Source organism: Ruditapes philippinarum, unplaced genomic scaffold, assembly GCF_026571515.1.
Source record: "Ruditapes philippinarum isolate M1 unplaced genomic scaffold, ASM2657151v2 ctg2665_1_1_1_1, whole genome shotgun sequence".
In the NCBI taxonomy this organism is placed as follows: domain Eukaryota; kingdom Metazoa; phylum Mollusca; class Bivalvia; order Venerida; family Veneridae; genus Ruditapes; species Ruditapes philippinarum.
Window position 1 is genome coordinate 86,423 of NW_026862957.1, and position 21,740 is coordinate 108,162.

General features: G+C 32.7%; 1 protein-coding gene across 1 annotated transcript; it reads left to right on the forward strand.

Moving 5' to 3' along the window:
* The first annotated feature begins 4,872 nt into the window (after positions 1–4,872).
* On the forward strand, positions 4,873–21,621 carry LOC132720775 (cadherin-23-like). The gene is made up of 19 exons (XM_060704983.1): positions 4,873–5,084; positions 5,519–5,582; positions 7,212–7,366; positions 8,656–8,832; positions 9,360–9,484; positions 10,867–11,041; positions 11,431–11,604; positions 12,061–12,204; positions 13,537–13,659; positions 14,256–14,432; positions 14,824–15,014; positions 15,300–15,400; positions 15,883–16,043; positions 16,534–16,712; positions 17,214–17,377; positions 17,660–17,815; positions 18,252–18,343; positions 20,222–20,242; positions 21,424–21,621. Exons 1-19 carry the CDS (start codon positions 4,898–4,900, stop codon positions 21,456–21,458), a joined length of 2,601 nt encoding a protein of 866 aa, XP_060560966.1. The 5' UTR covers positions 4,873–4,897; the 3' UTR covers positions 21,459–21,621.
* Positions 21,622–21,740: the final 119 nt, after the last annotated feature.

Sequence of the window (21,740 nt, forward strand, 5' to 3'; positions counted from 1 at the left end):
TTCTTTAATTTTTCAAAGGAAAATCATTCCAAGATCAAAATTTCCTCTGGCTAGTATAAGACCCAACTGTTGGTAATTGCAAGAATCAATTTTATTAAACAATAGAGAAGTGAGTTTGATCATTTCAAAAGTATTAAAATCGTCCCTTACTTAATTCGGTGTGAAAACAATATTAATTGGAAAATCACACCCGAATTTAAATTTCAAAATAACAGTATACTTAAAGACATCGCCTATTTGCAGGGTCAATTACGAATGAACTTAATTTCAAATAAGACTAACAAAAGGGTATTGACCACACTAATTACCAAATTGAAGGTAAATAACGTACATAAAAAAAAAACGGGCCAACTATAATCGAAAAATTTGGGTTATTTCCATGAGCATGATTATTCGTTCATAAATGAAAGTACATAATCATTAAAATGAAAGGAATTATGCAAGATAAACTATTGACTTCACTGTTCACTCATTAAATGTAAACTCTGGATGTCATTAGCCATTAGTCAAAAATTTCTATTACGAACTGTTTAATGATACTGGTTTTAATCTATAGTGGCATTAAATTTACAAATATTTATAATTGTAATAAAATTATAGCATCTTCAAGATTCCATCTAATCTCTTGATATTAATAATTTTTTGTTCTCAAAAATTAATGCCTTTTATCTGCATAATTAAAACTTGTGATTCTCTGATTTTATTAACAATAGAACATAATAAGGCACTAAAAAACAAACTTACAATCAATTAAAAGACAAAATGCATTTCTAAAGTTCACTTGGTCAAAACTAATCACCATAAACAATTTTTTCAGCAGTCTACTAATTGATAACAAAATGTTGGCTGACAAAATCACACCAAATTCTCTGTATTGACAGATAATAATGAAAAGTGGCTTTCATTAAAAAAAAAGTAAATACATGTGTAATTATAAACAATGTTATTTATCTACTCAGTAATTGTTGAATACAATAACCAATACCCCAGAACAAACAACTTAACTGACAGAATAGCTGGACTGGGCAAAATGACCAGAAAGAAATTGTGTAATGCTGGAAACACTGGCAAAATAATCCAACAAAAAGCTTAAACCATTACTGAATTTGTGAAATGTAATTTGGGGCAATAAAGATATTAGTTAAAGTAAATATGTTCCATGAAATCTATTAATTGTTTCAAATCTTTTACGCTCATTAAGTAATTAGTATAGATAACCTATTAAATACACGCTCACAACAGTGAAGAAAGACAGCCAGACCTGACCAGGATGGGTTGTGAACATCTGCAAATTAAAAATATTTAAAGCTCGAAAAGAACCTATGTCAATTGCAACCTAGTACAAATTGGGGTAATAAAAATTAGGACAATTCATAACACTTAATTATTGCATGCAATTTCTCAAGAACAAATAGGTGCTAAAGCAAATAAAAGTAATACAAGTGTCGCCTGTCATCGCGACAAGAGCAAAAGGTCCTGTTACTTACGCATGGGATTAAGGTACATCAGCGATAAAAAACAATGGAAAACACACTATATTAACATATTAAACAGTGGTAATGAAGGATCGAACCGCATGAATCAATGAAATATGCTCTCAGATCATGCAGATCTCACAATCTTGGATGTCACTATTGTACTGGGCAAATGTTTCGGCGCGTTGTTGTGGCCGCCCCCGGGGATACCCTCGCCCCACTTTGCGCCCTCCAACCCTTAGAACCAAATATTGAAAAATTGTTAAAAGTTGGGTATGAGTCAATTATATAAGATAGTGCTTAAAAATGTGCAAGCCAAGTGCATACCTTACAAATATTATATTTATAATCATTTTTATTTTTTGTGGAAAATCAAGGTAATTTGAATTATAAATCAATACAAATATAAAACATGTTTACAAAGAAAAATACTGCACGTTAAAATGTGGGGTGGAGGTTTGTGCGATCAGCGCCCGAACACACTAACTAATTTCAGAAAAGGTATAAATAAGTGTAGCATAATTAAAGCATTATGAATCACCTATGTATACAGTATCACACATATGAAGCAGTGAACTTATGCTAAATTGATATCTCAAAACATCCTGTCAAATGTAAAATACAATTTACTAGCAACATTATTTGAGCAGTTTGAATGCTTTGCTAAATCATTCAAAGAGAAATGGCACGACTCGAACTGGAGTCTTCCAATTTTTGTGGTCTTAGATGTGTCATAATAATTATAAGCGCTAGATATCCATATTTGATACTCTATTTTCCAAGTTGAATTACCGTACAGGCAGTGTTGTATAATATCATAGAATGGCGCACGAACTAATTTTTTTTTACGCTACAATCGCCGAGCCAAACTAAAGAATATGCGAAGCCAAAGGATGTGGCGACGCCTCGGACGGGAAAACGGAAATCTCCCTTCACCCACCGAAGTCTACGCGGCCGCGAATAGACATTGGGAACTGCAAACGTTCTGCTTCCCAAACCAATTCGCGCAACAGGCAATGCCGTGTTTGCTCATATACATTTGAAAAATTGACTATTTTGTGAATTAATAATGAAAAGACTAAGTATCTTTTTGCTTTGACAATTATTTCTAGAACATACTGTCCAAAAAGCTATACAGTTTGTGTCCATTTGCTTGTTGTGATTTGGTGGTCATTGGTTCTCTTGCTATGGATGCCCAACAGTTTGTATGCCCGTAAACCCAAACCTTTTGCTTTAATGGACTTCGGCCATAAAAGCCAAAGAAAACCTAAGAACATTACCAGTGAGAAATAAATTACATAAGCCACTGTAACTATAAAAAATTATTAAATAGTATATGTGTGTTCCCTAATAAGAAGAACTATTCATAAAAACCTGTTATTGGAAACAACCTTAAACCCCACGGTATGACTAAGGTACGTATCTACGTCATATCCTTAACGCGGCCGAATATTAACAGGGAAGAAATAGTGTTAAAAAACCCACCCGCCCTCCTCGCAATATGAGTGAAGAAGTCCAAAGATTTAGCTTAATTAAATACTAGTGTCATGCTTCGTTTGTTGTCTCGCCTTTGATATTTTCAAGATTAGCCTAACATAAGCGACGTGTTTCAAGACAGTCTAGCCCTACAAATACCATAGAAAGTACTTAGGAAAAACGCTGCAAAACACACAAAAGAAACGCACAAAACTCGACCTCCAGAGATTGTCAGAACTTCATATACTAGATTTCAAACATGTGGCTGCAAATTGCCATTTTGCGGGCCGCAAATAGACATTTGTAACGGCGAATACCTGGTGCTTCCGAGCAACCAATTCGCGCAACAGTGTCAATGCTGTGTTGTTGCCTCATATACATTTGTGAAAATTGACTATTTTGTGAATGAAGAATTGAAAGACTAGTATTGCTTTGATCAATTATTTTCTAGAACATACTGTTCCAAAAAGCTATACAGTTTGTTCCATTTGCTTGTTGTGATTTTGTGTCATTTGTTTGCTTTGCTATGGATGCCCTAACAGGGTTTTGTATGCCCGGTATCCAAACCTTTTGGCTTTTATTAATGGAGTCGTGCCCATAAAATGCCAAAGATAAACTAAGACATTACTCAGTGAGATAAATTACATATGCCACTGTGTATGACTATAAAATAAAATTAGTTAAAGTATGTTATTGTTTTGTTGTTGTCCCTAATAATTACCAACTGTTAAAGCAAAAAGTGGCAGACTTTAATGCTGCAACATACATTTCATTACATCTTCCTATATTTGTCAACTATCATCCTCTTATATTTGCTAAACGTTTTTCTTAACTGAAAGCTTATAAAATATATAGAAGGGCTGTATCACGTGTTTGTACATAAGACCTCTACAATGTCTTTAAGTATTCATTTGGTTTGTTAAACTAAAGTGTATTTCTTCACTTGATATTCGTTAAAAGCATAGAAACGTGATAACCTCTTCTTTTCCAAGATACTTATCTTCCCCTTGAACGTTACAAATACAGTCATTCAGTGTCAACAAAGTTAATGTACAATTCGCAAAAAATTAAAATAGTTACAGCTCCGAGAGGTTCCCAAGTAACTCAGTACTGTGTTATGTAAAATCATGTCCTAAACTTAAAATCAATCACTCTTTTAATAACAATATTTCGATCAATATTAACGGACTAACAGACTTATGGCACACATTTATTTCTGAGCAAGCATGGGTATTTATGTTGTTCTAGAATACTACTTCATGTTCAATGTCTCAGTTTAATACAATTATTTATACATTTCATCTTCAACTACCTTTTTCTAATAAAAATGACTGTCTACATTCCTTGTCAACCTCTTGTTGCATACAGCATTTATTTTAATGTATGTGCCAGATAGTACAGAAGTTCAAACCAAAATAAAGTACATGTATACCTACGTTATAAGTCAGGCTGCCTATCGTAAAGCATCACGCCTAAAAAATGTGTGTATTCTTTATGTATAAACATTATATGTTTGTTGAGTAAAACAATTATTTGAAGTATATATATTGTCCACAGAAATCGATTTCTTATGTGCAAAAAACTTTCTTTTTCAAATAGTTACGGGTATTGGATTATATTATCTTCTGACATCGAATTTCTGAATATTTCTACATTCCTTAATCTATGATTACGTCTTTCTGAAGACTCATTGTTCTCATCTAAAGGCCTTTTTCTTTATCTTACTTTCAGTTAGTTCTGGTATAGATAAAGGAGATGCAAAAGGTTACCATCCAATTACACATATGGGATTGTCAATATTATGTCAATATTTTATATACTAAAAAGAATATTTTATATATTAAACACATTAATGTAGTGTATCTTGGCAGTTTAAGAGAAACTCAAACATTGAGAATGTTAAATGAGTATCTATTGCCAATGTACGTGACTTATATCATACATTTATGACATTTCTATTGACAGACACGTACTTCTTGGCCACTGGGTACATGATCAATTGTTGTGGTGTACTCGACACATGGTACTATGACGCAGATGTCGAGAACGAAGAGGTTGAGCTTCACGTTTGGCGACCAACCACAGGAGATAACTTCCGACTAATAAGCACGACCAAGCATACTGCTAATAAAGGTACAACAAAAAGCTAAACGAATCTTGAAATGGCTCACCAGCCGAGCTCACATTATTTTATTTGGCCGTTTTGAATAAATATTTCGTTCACCTCCATAAAAATTAAGTTCAATGGTATTTCAAGCATAATTAGAAAAATTCATATTGGATACAAACATTAAAATTTTTCGAAACAGATTTTTCCTTTCATGGTTTCTCTTTTTAATACTTATTTGTGTCAACAAAATAAGATGTTTAAAAAGTAGATATGGTTTATTAATTTTATCCTAATGCAACTTCTGAGACAAATAGGACAACAAGTTGTAATGGTTTGCCTAATTTAAATTCCTGTAAAGTCATGCCTTAAAGTTATCCTTCATATACTAGTATATTAAATACTTAAGTTTTTCTTTGTATACCTACTAGTTAATCAATTACACAATTTGATTTTACAGACAATAAACAGACGGTGACTCCAGTTAATTTTCCATTGGTACTCCCAGGGGACCGTTTAGGATGGTTGGTATTCTATTGATGTTGTTAATTTTGAATTTTTAATGTTTGATAAATTTCCGTTGGGATTATGCAAAGAACCAACTCGATTTTTGAATATGATTAAAAACAAAACAAATAATAAATATCAAATGAATAAATAAAAATAGAAAAAAACATAGAATTACTTTAAAAAATATAAACTGACAATTAGAAAGCATAATGTTTAAAATAAGATAAACTGGTAACCTCACATAGATGTGTATTATACAGTGCATACCAATTTTTAAAGAATAACTAGAAATTGATCTTTATCAAAATGAGTTATTTTAGGTCAAAATTAAATGTTTTAATAGCAGACAGTCGCGGTTTTTTTTCTCTCCAAAACTAAGCTTCAATGAAAGCTCTAATTGATAAAGTGTTAATTAATTTAAGCATTGAAATTTTAGTCATTACCATGAATGTATAATGTATTTCATAAATTGTTTTACAATATTTTTAATTTATGAGGCATTTACCTCCGATTGACTTCCCCAATTAACATTTTAGTTCACCTGTCACAAAGTAACAGCGTGATCTTTTAGGCTCGTTGGTTTCTGTAGTACGTCCACGTCATTTAAATGTCACTTTTAACAATGCCAATTTTGATGAAATCTGGCAAAACATTTCCTGACAAGATGCTTTATCGTGTTAGTTCAAATGGTTCTATTCTTAACATATATTAGTCACAGAAGCTAAAACAGGGCAAAAAGAATTATTAAATTGTCGTCTTAAAAATCTTCTCCGAAAGCGCAACGCCTAGAGCAAAAATATCTGACATGAAACATGATATTGCAGGTTTCTACCAAGTTTATTAAAAAATTAGTCCTTTGATCAAAACTTTTTTTCTCTTGAACCACAAGATCTGAGCTCAGATATTTGGCATGAACCGCTATCTGATGTTTTTCTTACAAGTTGATTCGAATTTAAGCTCTGGGATCAAAATTTGCCTAACAACACGAGGCCTGGGTTTTTTTATGTATATTTGAACAACGTTTGAATAAACCCTCTGAACCTTAGGGTTACAGCTTAGATATTTGGTAACACGACCGCTTTTAAGTTTGTTCAAGATGAAATTGAATTAAAAACTATTGAATTCCAATGTACCCATTGAATTTCTTAGCAACTTGTGAATATCGTGCATACATTTTGTATTTTATGTCTAACAATAATTTCCATAGTAACCATTGACTTCCCTTTGCAGATAGTGACCTACAAAAGAACCATTGATTCTTCTTCGCTCGTACTTCCTTTGCAAACATTGACTTTCATTTTTTCTTAACATCTATGACTTTCTTCAACAACCTGTAATTTCAAATGTGCACATGAATATAAGGTACCCTTACCGAAACAGTTCTGATCGTTTTTAAAGTTAAAATGTTTGCAAAAATAATTTTCGATCCGAGAAATTAAATGTTAAAAATGTTCATACAAAACGTAAATCTGCAACTAAAGCATAAAAAACGGAGAGGAAACCTATGTACATGAATTCATAAAACGTTTAGATATCTTTCCAGTAAAACGATTGCGTGAAACTATTACCTGTATGTTAGTACAGTTTTTCATAAAATTTTATTTCTTGGAAACATATTGAGTGATATGTATGATATTTTAAAGGTATTCAACCGCTGATGTCATTGGTTATAAAACCGGTGGAAATGATGCAAACGCGATTTACTTACCTGCAACGTCTGTTAACACAGCAGGTGACGTCACATGGGTCGGAACGACTGTATCACAAGAATGGGCGATAGGAGCAAGGCTTGGTGAACGTATGCTGTTTTATTAATGTTGTTTTTTTTTAATGAGTATTTGTATATGATAAGATCATCGACCTTAATATATCACAACATGTTGGTTGTGGTGTGGTGGGCATGTGAAGTGATAAAATTTGATTTTTTTTGAATGAAGCACACAATTGAAGGTGACGTTGAAACTTACACATCTGTATCGGATCATAAACACATGTATTCTATCCAAGTTATACTATATGAGCCGCGTCACGACAAAACCAACGTAATGCGTTTGCGACCAGCATGGATAAAGACCAGCCTGTGCATCCGCGCAGTCTGATCAGGATCCATGCTGTTCGCTTACAAATCCTATTACAAATAGAGAAACAGATAGCGAACAGCATGGATCCTGATCAGACTGCGCGGAGGCGCAGGCTGGTCTGGACGCATGCTGGTCGCAAACTCACTCTGTTGGTTTTGTCGTGACGCGGCTCATATACTATTTTCTCGTATTATCACGGGGGCTAAGGCCTAAACTGGCATAGATTAACTTTACATTACATTTCTAGATAGTGATATTTTGAACATCTGAAAAAAGTACAAAGATTTTTCTATTTGAATATACTGACCCTCAACCTCTGATGTGCAAAGTACTTTATCGTATTATCTGGTAAATCCATTTTTTGCTGAAGACTGGTAATAATTTAATTCTACAATTCATTAGTGCCACACTAAATTAAGTGTTTAAGATACATTATCATGGAAATTTTTGTATTTTATTATGCAAAATAACTTAAGTATGACTAAAAAAAGAGTTGAAATTCTGGATTTACTGATATTTTTATAAAACATTATTTTTACATGTTTTTGTCACATTTTTGTCTGAATGTTGACCTTGTATATATCAGCGCTACAAAGAAGACACGTTTTCGGATGCCAATTTCATCTGTTTTATGCATGTCCAGATAATACAAGAAACCCCGATGATACAAACAGGGATATCTATGTTGTATCTAGGCAGAAACTATCATGTCGCAAAATAAAAAAAAATAAAAATAAGAGTTTCTAATGATAAGCAGGAAATGTTTTGTGAACAGTTATGATAATCAAAAGTAGAACACATATTGATAACGCAAAATTTAGGCATTTTTGTTAACCATACTACATAAACGTTATGGTTTTGATATAAATTCGTTTCACTAGTTTGAAAGGGATGGCCTATATTCAAAAGAGTGTACAAATGTTATTTAACTTGTATCTTAACAAGTTTTAGTTTTAATTTCGATCATATTTGTTCTTAAATTATTTAATATTGACTTATTTTTTAGCATCAAATCCTGTGTATACCGGACAGACCACTGGGACAATAGAGGACTCGGCGAGTGTAAATGACATTGTCACAATAACGGTATCATTCACAGACACCGATTATCTCGATATAATATCGATAAGTTTGCCAACACCTAACACATATTTTGACGTGTCTGATAACGGTGATAATACCGGTATATTGATTTTCTACTAAAAAATCTGCTCATTACACACCTCAATTCATTACTTCTTAAAGCTTAAATCTTGATATATTGATCTTTGCAAAACATTTATATAACTGTTAGAAAAGGTAAAATTTTTCATTGCATATTTAATATAAGACGTCAGAAATGGTTGAAAGAAATTGCACTGAATATGATTATAAGATGAAATGAATAAAGTGCTTTAAAATATTGTAATTTCTTAAGAGTTATAAAATATCAACGGAGTGATGAATACACGAATTTAATCGTTTCAAATGTTTTAAATAAAGCAGTATATTTAAACAGTTTATCACGATTTTATGTCTTGAGGTTTTGCATAAAATTATGTATTTCTAATGGGTTCTTTTTTAAGGTGACTTTTTATTTAGTAGTTTCAAGTTTGACAGCTAAAATTAATATCTTTTTTATTTAATTTCAATAATCCTATCGAATCACCAAAGATTTTTTTCTACCTAAGTTGAAAATATAAACGTTAAAAATGTCACTTTTTATTTCAGCAACAATAAAAGTAAAAAGTTCACTTATACCTTTGTCTGGAAAGACTGAAACATTAACTGTCACGGCTGAAGACCTTTGTGGACATAAAGTTTCACAGGATATAGTTATAAGCATTATAAATACGGTACACATCATTTTCTACTTATTCATATATTACTTTTACCATGATTGCATTTTGTGGCAATCATTTTAAACCCCGGTCTCAATCCACGCAAAAGGGACGGGCAAACGGATATAACAAACTTCCTTTTGCACAAAGGGTCAATGTGGCGCTTAAATTTTTACACTGGATCCCTGCTCGACATGGGCTTCATCATAAGCTTTAAAACCTAAGAAAAATTGATCGTTCTTCCCAGATGACTGTGAGAGTTTTATATAGATTGTACACTGCTCAATACAATACGACAACATAATTGAATTGAAATAGAGGACAGCATTACACCATCTTGTTCATAAACGATTCAAGTCGTATGTTTTCATAAGTTTGGATGATCCTCTAACGTAATAGTCTATGACTTATTATTTATGCTATACCCTATCATTATATATTACAAAACAGTTACATAAAAAGTTTGATTCTTTACCTGTATTATCTTGTATGAGAGTAAGTAACCGTTCTGAAATAGATGGAAAATACAACACCTCTTGCATTTTTTCAATATCCCTCATGTACCGACTCAATTAAACCGGGTCTGCACTTTTATGTCATTTTGCTGTTTTTAAGGCGGCTGTAAAAAGTCTCCCCGTACATTTAATCAATGATGTTATATTTTCGATCCTTGAAGATCGTTAAGCACGACATTATTTTTGTGCCTGTTGTATTTTTAGTTTCAACTTTACGGCATTTTCTAGTTGGGTGGTTCCAATATTCCTACTTGAATACTGTATAATCAACCTTAGGATATGTTACCTGCTTTTTAAATTTGTCTTTTGACGTCTTATCTGTGATACGCAGGCTTCACCTGATCCCCTTTCAAAATTCCATTTTATTTAGTTCCGCCCATTGTTTTATCGTTTAAGGCACACGCTTTTTAATACTTGGGGACCATACGCCCCTTTTCATGGGATGGCACGGAAGTGTCACATTGAAGGTTCCATAATAACCGCCGTATGAACACATCTGCGGATGTTTCTAAATTCAAAAATTTACTATTTCATGTTTAAATGTTGAATTCTGCTTAAGCCGGTGCTAGGGGGCGTGGACGGTAACTTGCACTTTCCAGTACCGTCCATGAACAGGCTCAAACAAACCGAGCCTGCATCATTTTCAATATTGCCGTGTTGGGCTTTCTTTAGGGATTCTGTATTTATCTATTTAATGCTTCAGATGGATCTTTTTTCGCGGCATTTTACACCTGACTTTGTGAGAATTCAAACACCATTGATTAAAACCATAATTTTTAATAAAATAAAAATACTTGTACGTAAAATTCTTTTATTCTTATATTCTTTTTAACATTTTGTAAGCCAATAATTTAAGCAATGTTTTAACTAATTGTCTTCCAGCCGCCGGTGTTGACAGGGCTTGTGTCGTCTATTGACACGCTAGAAGATGTCATATTTGAACGAGAACTTACTAAGTTTACATGTACAGACAGTTCAACATTAGACGTGTCAGTGTCTGCATCCCCAGCACACAATCCTTCTTATTTCTACGCTAAACCCACTGGAGTTGCTAATGGTAGGTTGCGTCATATTAATATAAAATTTGATGGTTAAAATGAAATAAAAAAATTACAATGGTCAGCTGTTAGTGAGGTCGATGAACACGATACAGTGGAAAATATCGCTCTCTAAGATTGATCAAGAATTGTTCATAGCCATTAATTTATGAGTTCTCTTGTAATATTAAGGCTAGTTGTAAAACAGAGGGGAAATAATTGTTATCATTTAACTGATTATTCCATTCAACTATCAATGAATTATATTAAGATTTATTTATCAGCTGTAACAATTGTGTTGTAACAATAATATCGTCGTCAAATGACGATTTAATAAAAAAATGCATATTGATAGTTTTACATGACCGTTGTTTTCTAGTAAAAACCTTCATGTAAATGACTATTTCAGAATATGGATTGTACGCCAGATCACAACTGGACAAAACAAAAGGTCAGTTTGACTACTACACACAGAGGGATTACACTTTAACTGTCACATGTACAGATGATGTTGATATAACTACTGCTACTGTGATCGTTAATCTAATACAGAACACACCTCCAGTTATTGACAATATTCCAGGTATATCCAGATATACACTCGTTCATCATATTAGTCACTATGGGTTGCATTTGGCAAGAATATACAATTTTATTTTGATTTTTTCTATTCAAAACATAGATTGAACTTCAATACATGTATAAGAAATAAAATACAATGTTCTAAACACAGGCGCTAGTCACATTATCATATATTTTACATAATCGGTTAATATATGTATATCAAGAATATAGCCCATATAAAACTTTAAAAAAGTTTGTTTCAAGCACCCGTGGTTCTAAAGAGTTACGCTATGTTGGTATTGTGTTTATTGAATGAAAAATTAACTGTCGATACGGAACTTATAGGGACTTATGTGCTGCAAACAACACCACTTGTGGTTTGTGTCTCTAATATATTTTACGTACACACTAAAAAATACATTAAAATAATTCTACATATAATGCAATTAGATAGGGTACATATGCTATGTTTTAGCTGACGGTTTATTAGAAGATGTCAGTGCACTGGCACCGAATGGAACTATAGTATTTACTGTTGATTTCCACGATGACAATGATGACACAGTAGACGTTGCTTTTACATGTATCCCTGCAAATTGTCCATTCTATGTGCTTGATTGTAAGTCGATCTTCTTATTTTCTGTTTAATCTAGTGGAAACTAAAATGATATTATAATTTGATATAAGTGCCAAAAGAATTTGTTTTGGTGGTTGTTTGTTTCTATGCCGCACCAACATAGTAAAGATCATATGGCGACTTTCAAGCTTTACTGGTTGATGAAGATCTTGGGTTAGCCATTCCGGGCAATAAACGTGGCCACCACCTACGTTACGTAAGCTAGGTGGATGATAGCTTCCCCGCATGAAATAATCGAAAGTCTCTGGCGGGATTCGAGCCCACAGTTATGAGGGACAACTGGTTTGAAGTAAACGACCTGAACACGACACCAGACGTCCGTATCCTATCAAAGAGACATTATAAATGTAACATTACGTAGTAAAAGGTCGTATTCAAAATAATATCTAGTTTTACCGTTGAATAAAACCTTTTGATACATTTTTATTTGATATCTCTTAACTCCTGCGAGTAAACATTCTTGTGTAAACACGTGTTCTACGATATTTATGTCTACGCTGTAACTAGTAAACATTGAGTATGTCCATTAAGGTAGCACTCCACACTAAATTTCAAGTTTCTGCCGTCAATGTCCTACAAGCAATATGTCTGATAAATCTGATCCTAAACTACACAACCTGGAAAAAGAAAACACATTTTGTTAAGAACATATATGTCATACCATTGCAAATCTGTAATGAAATCATCCCAATGTGCAACAGTCAAGCAGTTAAAAAAAATTCCAATTCATTCCGTAAAAGCCAAAAATCTATAGTGGCCCGAGACCCAAAACAACATTTTTCGTCCCTCTGGCAAAAAATACCTGCAAATATACGGTCTACAAAAACTCTGTCACTGCTTTAGCAACTCCCTATGCATGCAAAATATCACAAAGAAATAGGTGCTTGGCCTTGTAGATTTTTTGCTATTGCTGAAAGTTTGTACCCCCCTGTAAAATTACTTGTTTTCACCGAGCATGCTGTTTAAAAGCAATGTTTACAAAAAATGGCGACCTTGACATCAATAATTATCAGCATGTGATTTCTAACCATGTTTTCGAATTTGCCAATGATCATATTACATGTCACAAAAACAAATTTCATGCTGAAAGTGCATTTTAAAGACAACCAGTCATTTAAATCCACAATAGTCACTATATCCATGAAATCCTCCCTGGCCATTCGAAGCTGCGGCTTCATTTAGTGTGGTGTGCTGCCTTAATTGAACTGGTAAACGCAACACGGACATTAACATGCAATATGACTGTATAGCTTATACCGTTATAATAATGAATATTGAACATATCAACAATGAGAATCTTGTTATATTGTACAGCTGGCGAAGTTATGGTAATAGATGATATCACACAGTATCCTGAATCTGGCTATGACATATTTATTGGAGTTGCCGACCAAAGGAACTTTGGAATAAATAGAACTTTGTCTGTTCGCATAACTGGTAATCGATTACAAACAACTTAACTGTGTAAATTTAATCAGATAATATTAATTTAATCTTGACATATTGGGCTTTACCAAAATGCACACAAAATCCTAAAATTATTGGGCAGTTATATATGATGTCGGCTGGCAAGTATTTTATAAAACTATACCGAGAAGATATTTTCCCTTACGTGCCCTAACAATCAAAACAGTGAGTGCGTCGTATGTAAGTTGTTTCACCATTTCCCACGAAAGTTTGGAATGCTCCCGCGATAGTCATTTCTCATTTTTATCCTTCCATACAAAGACATGGAGAATCTTTTTTTCTATTTGAGAAAAGTTGAAAACATGAAAATGCATAAAAATGCATTTTTGATATTTTCGAATATTTCATGTCAAAGACGCGACAGAAACAAGGCAAACACATGCATAATAAAGTGAAAAGTTCAAGTTTATTTTTGTTTGTGCAGTCGAAAACAACATAATACGACAGTCACCCTTTCGTGCTTCCGCCTTTCCGCTAATTTCAACGCGAGATCACATTCACTATTATGTCGCTCAGGTTTGATATATATATTTTTTATATAATTGTCTCACTGCGTTATTTCACAGACAGAAACATCCCACCTGTGTTCCTAAACTTGGATAACACTGAGACAATAGACGAGGGCACTGCAGCTGGGACAAGTGTTTTCACAGTTCTAGCCAAGGACGATGACGGAGATCCCTATACGTTCTCCTGGTCGGAACCAAATGGAGGCACCTCGTATTTTGATCTGAACCCTACAAGTAAATGTTTTGAATCTTTGTAACTCCAAACAAGTCAAGGACATAATGGTAATAATATACTGACTTTCATGTTTTTGCTAAGGTAGATTAATTAAGTTGTCATATGACTGAGTCAAATCCCTTGCAATGTGCCTTATAACCTGAAAAGTTTGATAACCATTTACAATTCCCTTTCATTAGGTTCGTTACAATTCCCTTTCATTAGGTTCGGACACTGCTTTCTCGTTAAGGGCAAACATATTATCTTTTCAAAGGGGTCATACGCTGCTTTCCATGGAATGACACAAACGTGTCACATTGAAAATTCCAAATGAATGGTGCCCGCGGTGAATTGATATTATGATTGTATATACATACATGAACTCTTTATCAATATCTCTTATATTTCAAGGTGGTTTAATATCAACATCTGTACTAATCGACTACGAGGATCTACCGATCACGCCACCATTCCTGTTTAAAGTACTTGTTTCTGACGGCCAGGATACATCTACCGCTACCTTAACGCTGTCAATAGTTGACAAAAATGAAAACCTTAGTCTTAGTTCCTCCACATATAGAATGGATGTTTTAGAATGGACAGTAAGTGAAATTAGTTAAACATTAACCCTCATTGTACTGTGCAAAACGGTCACTAGACACTATTTATGTAAATTTGTTTTAGATTAATATGCGTTTCGTTATAGGTAAACAAACAATTTGAATCATTTTAAAAGACAACTTTGAAGGAACTCTAAATCTTATGAAATGTAAAAACAAATATTTATTGCTTTATGTTGATTTATTCAATATATTTGATAATATTTGATGGTTTTTGGTATTCTATACTATTTATCTGCCTTTATCCATTGATTTGTATGTTTTAAGGTTGTAGACACAATTCTTCCTATCCCAGGATTTCTCATTATTGATGTCGATACAAGGGATACATATATCTGCACCATTGACTGTGGTATCACATATGATGGGTATATGTATTAAACATTATCTATTGGATCCAAATTTTATTAATCTTATATCAGATGCATGTAGTTGATATTCAAATCGTTGCTATCGGATTACTAAAAAATACCGGCGGTTACGATTTAACAAACATCTCTTATGCACAGCTAAAGCCACTGTCAGACCAAGGCATTGCACATTCAAGATTTAAGGATTAGAATCAAGAAACTCACTCAAATCTCTATAGTTTATCCTGTTATATTAAAAATTTAATACACACTTGATGAAATTGGACTTGAAATGGCATTTTTATGAATTTTAAAATAAATTTATTGTGATTTTATTACAAGATATTGGCATTTGACTTCAAAATATTGATCTTAATCCTAAAATTGATTCTTAATTTGATCCAGTTCAGAGGATTTTTTATGCATGTTTAGCATGAGTAGCCATAGGTAGTTTGATAAACATACTAGGTGTAACAAGAACCCTTTTTATCCTCAAATAGGTATTACCATATAAATCCCGGATGTAACAAGACATTTGCTGCATTAGCTGTGGCGTCGTTGTATAAATTAGACGAAGGTATGCCAACAACCGTGACGTGTTTATTTACAGTAGAAGATGAATTTGGATATACTGATACCGCTACACTTGTCATCAACATCCGTAGGTTACATTTATCTTTATCAATCTTAACAGTTTGCTTTTTTCACTTGAAAAGAATAGAACAAATTATACAAATTGAAGCTTTCATATCAATCAGCATTTAAGTGTCATTATGCACAAATGTTTCTATGTATAATCCACATCAAAAAGGAATATCCAGTGAAAGGCCAACTATAGGTTTTTCTCTTATACCTTATATTCACTGACAGACCCGTGCACACAATTTTAATTATAGAAAATGATGATAAAATGTTCTTGTGCTCGAATTGAGAAAGTTCATGTATATAATAATCTATTGCAAAGCACCGAAGACGTTAAGTTAGTTCAAAGTTCTTGAAAAGTTTGATAGCCTTATCGATCTAAGTCTCAAGTAGTTCAAAATCTCAACCAATTTAGTTTTAAATTTAATTTCTAATCACTGTTTTATTGGTTTTCGACAGATTTGAAAGAAAGTGGTAGTATTAACTGAAACGATTTGTTTTTGTTACAGTTTATGGGAATGACTTCACACCAGTGTTTTCTACTGACATCTACGACTTTACAGTCGATCCAATTGCTCCGTCAAACACACCTGTCGGTACAGTGATAGCTACAGACAGTGATGCTGTTACCTATATGGAGTTTTCTTATTCCCTCGTCTTTAATGGGGTTGAAGAACAATATTTCAAAGTAATTAATTCTTAATCTGATGAATTTCTTAAATGGACTTGTCCAGCTGCAATTTTGAAACATCCCTTTCGGAAGGTGTGATATAATGTAATTTTAAAAATATTTTACCTTCCATGCCATACCTTTATCTTTGGAACCTTATTAAAATATATGCTTCACTCAGGTCGGACACCATATAAAGTGCAAAGAGAACATAAATCATTGTCAGTTATATTTTTAAAATGATTTTGACAGACAATAGAGAAAATGGTGTAATAGTAATCTTTAATATACAAATTTATGAATATCTATAACTATTATATATTTTCTGTTCCTTATTAAAGGTAAAATATAACTGTTAAATAGATGACTATTTGATTCTCCAATTCAAAAATACACCAACAAAGATAGAACAAATCTTGTTAATTCTGTTGACATAATAACTATACACACATTAACTTGTTTAAATTAAATTCTAAAATATTATTTGATAATATATCGTAACTTTAAATACATATTTAGATTGACGGTTCGACCGGTGAGATAAAGACATTAAAGTCAATGTCTGCTTGCAAATGCGATGATGAAACTTTCTTTCTGACGGTTCTTGCCACAGATGACGGAGGTCGTGTAGGAACATCTACAGTACAAATCACTGTCACAGATACAAACATATTTACTGACAGGTATCATACATCATGATTCTAATAATGTTGTAATATGTCATATATTTATATATGTCATATATACATAATAATGCTATATTCATTTGAAGAAAACAATGTAGTGTTATTTTCTTTAATAAGTTTTATATTTGCAAACATCACATTTTCATCCAATCACCTGATTATGGTTTTCTTTACATTTTAAGCAAATCACAAATCTCTGGCTATATCTGGCCCTAAAGTGTTCACATTCATCACTACTTAAGAAAATATCGAGCTTGATTCTCTTTTTGTAACTTTCAGATATAAAACATTCTGGGAAGACGAGAGAAACCCTGTATGGTTCAGTATTCTAATGCTGTTGATAGCAATCACTACTGTTGTAACCATATACGTTTGCTTAAATCACGTGTTCATGACGTCATGTTGCAATTTACAATGTTTAACGAGTACAAGGAGGTTTGTTCAAGTTTTTTTTATAAAAACTAAATTTCTATGTACACTAGAAGAAAGTTAGAATTAGAAATGCAGTTTAAAAGCACAAATACGCAATACGAGGATAAAAAATTGGACGCTATTCTCATCGTTACGTTCATGTGGTATAGAACACTTTCGTTGATCTGTAGAAAGGCGGGCACAACATATACTAATTAGCTGTCTTGTAACTTGCAAGGTATACAAGCATTTACAAAAATCAAAAGTTTTATTTGACCCCATCCCCTTTCCACCTTTCCACGCCTTTTACATATAAAACAAAATTCAGATACTAATTAAAATTCTGATAATAATAGATTTTTAATAAAAAAGCATACATATTTTAATTGATACATTTTTTGCGCATTGTGGTCAAATTTTGATCTTTTCTACAACATATGACAATTCTTTAACATTTAAGATTTAACTGGAGGTCATACAACAGAAGAGAGTCCTCGCCACCACCTTCACCAACCCCAAGAAGAAGAAATAACAAGACAAAACTCATCAGTGGTAAGGTTCCTTAGTCACATAACCGAATATATGTATATATTATTTTCCAATGAATGCATAATAAAGAGAGTTCTGGAATAAGGTTGCTGGTTCGAACCCGAGAGGCCATTGTACATAGAAAATCAGTCTTATACGAGAAGAAAATACAACAATTTATGTTATAACATTTTTATTTCTTTTGGCGAACAATTTCCATCATGACTGGGTATAAAAACAAATTTTAGAACTTTATATATACACATCATATTTGCTCCGACAACGGTCGCAAATAGAAAAACGTTATGTTAAATTTCAGCTGAGAGGAGTAGTCAAATATGAAATATTGTAGAATTAACAGAATTGATATGCACCGACAACGGTTACACGTGTTATGTATGTCCGATATTTCACACTAAAGTTTTCAGTGTCCTTTGGATCATATCATAGTGGTGCAAGAGCACCGACAGCGGTTGCATCAAGAAATTGACTAAAGTCTGTTCAATTAGCAATTGGCTGTAATTAAAGAACTCCGTCGCCCAGCATATAACATTTGTCCCAGTCATGACGAAGCGTTGGGTGATATAGTGATTCCTGAAATGTAAAACAAAGCACAGCAAAAAAAGGGGTTGCGGAGGGTGGGAAATTAAAACCTAATTTAAGTTTTTACAAAAAAATTTAAAATATGATCAGCAGCTACCTTTCTCATAGAGTTCCAGAACGAAAAGGAAGCAGCGGGCTCGCGCTGCTCCTTATATATAGTGTTCTAAATATAGCTCTAAGACTAGGCATGCGTATTGATACGCAGTTCTATTGATCGATAAATTAAAAAATGTGTCATTCATGTAAAATAAAAGAGTTTAATCTTGAATGATTAAACTTTGATATTATCTCATCCTGCAAAGTACTCATTAAGTGATGATAAATTATATCAACATAAAAAGGAAATTGATAAAAAATGCCAGTACCATTATCAACAAATGCATGTACTTTACAAACATCGCAATGGAGAAAATTGATGAATACTTCATTAAAACTAAAATGAAAAATGTGGTTCACCTTATTAATTTTGGTTAATTTACGAAATTCCTTGGTTTTTTTACCAATAAATTTAAATGCCTTAACCTCGAAAAATGTTAGTTAAAATATTTTGTTTTTCATTGACACGAGATTGTTTTTATCCAAATAAGCCCATTTTCATCACCATCGTTACTTTGTAGATTTTATAATAATTATGTAATAGGCAAAGCCTCAAAGCGAGCTCTATTTACTTTTACCGTGAAATGGTATAAAAAATCGTTCATTTTTATTTTACTTTTTCCGTTTTAAAACTGTCATTCGGTATTTTATACTCTGTATACTCTGCTTCCGTTTATTCTGGTTCTCTGTCCTATAATGGATCCTATCAAAGTGCGCAGAGCACCAGTCTACGCATCCGTTTTCAATCAGAATTTCTCGGCTTTTATCGTTATCTTGTAATTCGAAAAGTTGCGATGTGTCAATTCAGTACTTCCGACGAAAGGTTTCAAAACCATCACTATCTAACAGGTTCTTGCTTTGCGAGCAGGCCTTTCGGGCCTCTTCGAGCTCGCTATTACCATGATTTGGTATAAGCTGACATTTTCATGTTGTTGGTATTTGCTTGACGTTTCCGTTTTCGTTGGAATCTAAACAGTTAATTTTTAGGATATATATGTACAAGTTGAATGTCTGGAAGTTGGTCAGACGACAACATAGAGCCTGGTCAGACTACGTGAGTGTTGCAGGCTGGCATACTGATTTGAATAAATTATATAGTTTCGGTTTTAACATTAAACTGAATAAAAACTAGGTGTAAAATGTTCAATCAATAATCATCATGCTAATGATCAAGGTTGTAGTAAACATTTACTTTTATTTCAGTCAGGAAAGCCCCACAGAGCCGTACGTATAAAATCTTTTTTTTTCCTACAAATTTAATATTTTCAAATTCTTGATTTAGATTTAGTTGATGTTGCTTTGACTTAGCCTACTGTCATTTGAAGTTGTTAAGAAGATTTAAGACGTATTATTCTTTTAATTATGTAAATACAAATTGATAAATTTTAGTGAAGCGCCTTTGCTCAACATAAGAATTTGGTGATTTATTAAGACTTGCAGTGAGCTTCAAGCCTACATTCAGCCTGTTGCCATGAATCAATCCAATGCCCTAAAAAATTACTCGGTTGTTATAAAAATACGTTCTACAAATTCATTACTGCACAAAACATTTTACTAAACACACTAAATTATCGAAAAATGATTTTTTTTTCTATGGTATGATCATGAAATACCTGAAAATTCGAAGATAATGACTTTTTTGGTACTTTTATGCTAGTGTTTACTACCACTTTACTGATATGTGAAATTTGTTTTTCGATTCCAACTGATAAAAGACCGTTAACAAACCTAATTAAGTTGTATATGAATTCGTTAAACATTGCAATGTTCCGTGCAAGTAATTATTATTCGAAGACTAACAGATGTAAATATGTTTATCTTTTATATTCTCTTACCTCGTCAAGCTCAAAATCCATTTCATCTTTATCAATCCGGTGCCAAACATCCAAATCAGTGCAGGCATGGGAAAATATTCCAAATCACTCGAAACGATTACATACCGTGCATTATGAAATGTTTTGATCTTTTTAGACTGACATTTTGTAGTTTCTCCTTACCATAATATGGTTGATCATACGTTTTCTTAAACTTAGAATTTATTTCGGTTATTAATTTAATAGTGAATAACTCGTTTATAATAAAAGATTTATTTTGATATTTCTGCGACGGTGGGGAATTTATAGTATTTCAATTATAGTATTTTTTTCTTTTAAAGCACTTTGTAACAATACAATGAAAGTTTTTTCCTAAAAAAAGATCTTATTCAACAAAATTTTATGTTAACCTTACGCAGATTACACATGCGCGTGAAAATGATTTGATTTATTTGATTCTGCATAGTAACAGAGCGCGTTGTAAAAAGACATATGAAATATCATATAAGACTTTCGTTTTATCAAGCAATCTTTGTAATTCTCAAGTACAGAAGATAAACAACAACATGTTTACTTTGATTTATTTTTCAGACCACAGTTGGCAGAACGATGCATATTTCTTCTGATTCGAAAACAATGGAAATGACACTTTTTATCTTTTAAGTTTGTGCAGCTTTACCTAGGTTACATACAAAAAGACTATACTTGCGATAGTTTCTATACCTTTGCCAGCCATTTGAGCACACATCATTTTGAACTTATTTAATGATGTTTTTGTAATGAATTAAAATAAGTCCCTCTAACACACATTTGTATTTTTATGTAACATTTATTTTAGGTTTGGACGATGTATTTTTGTTTTACAGTCGTTTTCACAATTTGTTGGACAGCCCTATAATAATAAATAA

What these genes read in the sequence shown, in the direction of transcription:
- LOC132720775 (XM_060704983.1), top strand. Translation starts at nt 4,898, where the DNA reads ATGACATTTCTATTGACAGACACGTACTTCTTGGCCACTGGGTACATG. An exon ending in TTTGTCTGTTCGCATAACTG is followed by an intron (nt 13,660 to 14,255) that starts GTAATCGATTAC and finishes GTTATTTCACAG; the next exon opens with ACAGAAACATCCCACCTGTG. An exon ending in TGTTTAACGAGTACAAGGAG is followed by an intron (nt 17,816 to 18,251) that starts GTTTGTTCAAGT and finishes TTAACATTTAAG; the next exon opens with ATTTAACTGGAGGTCATACA.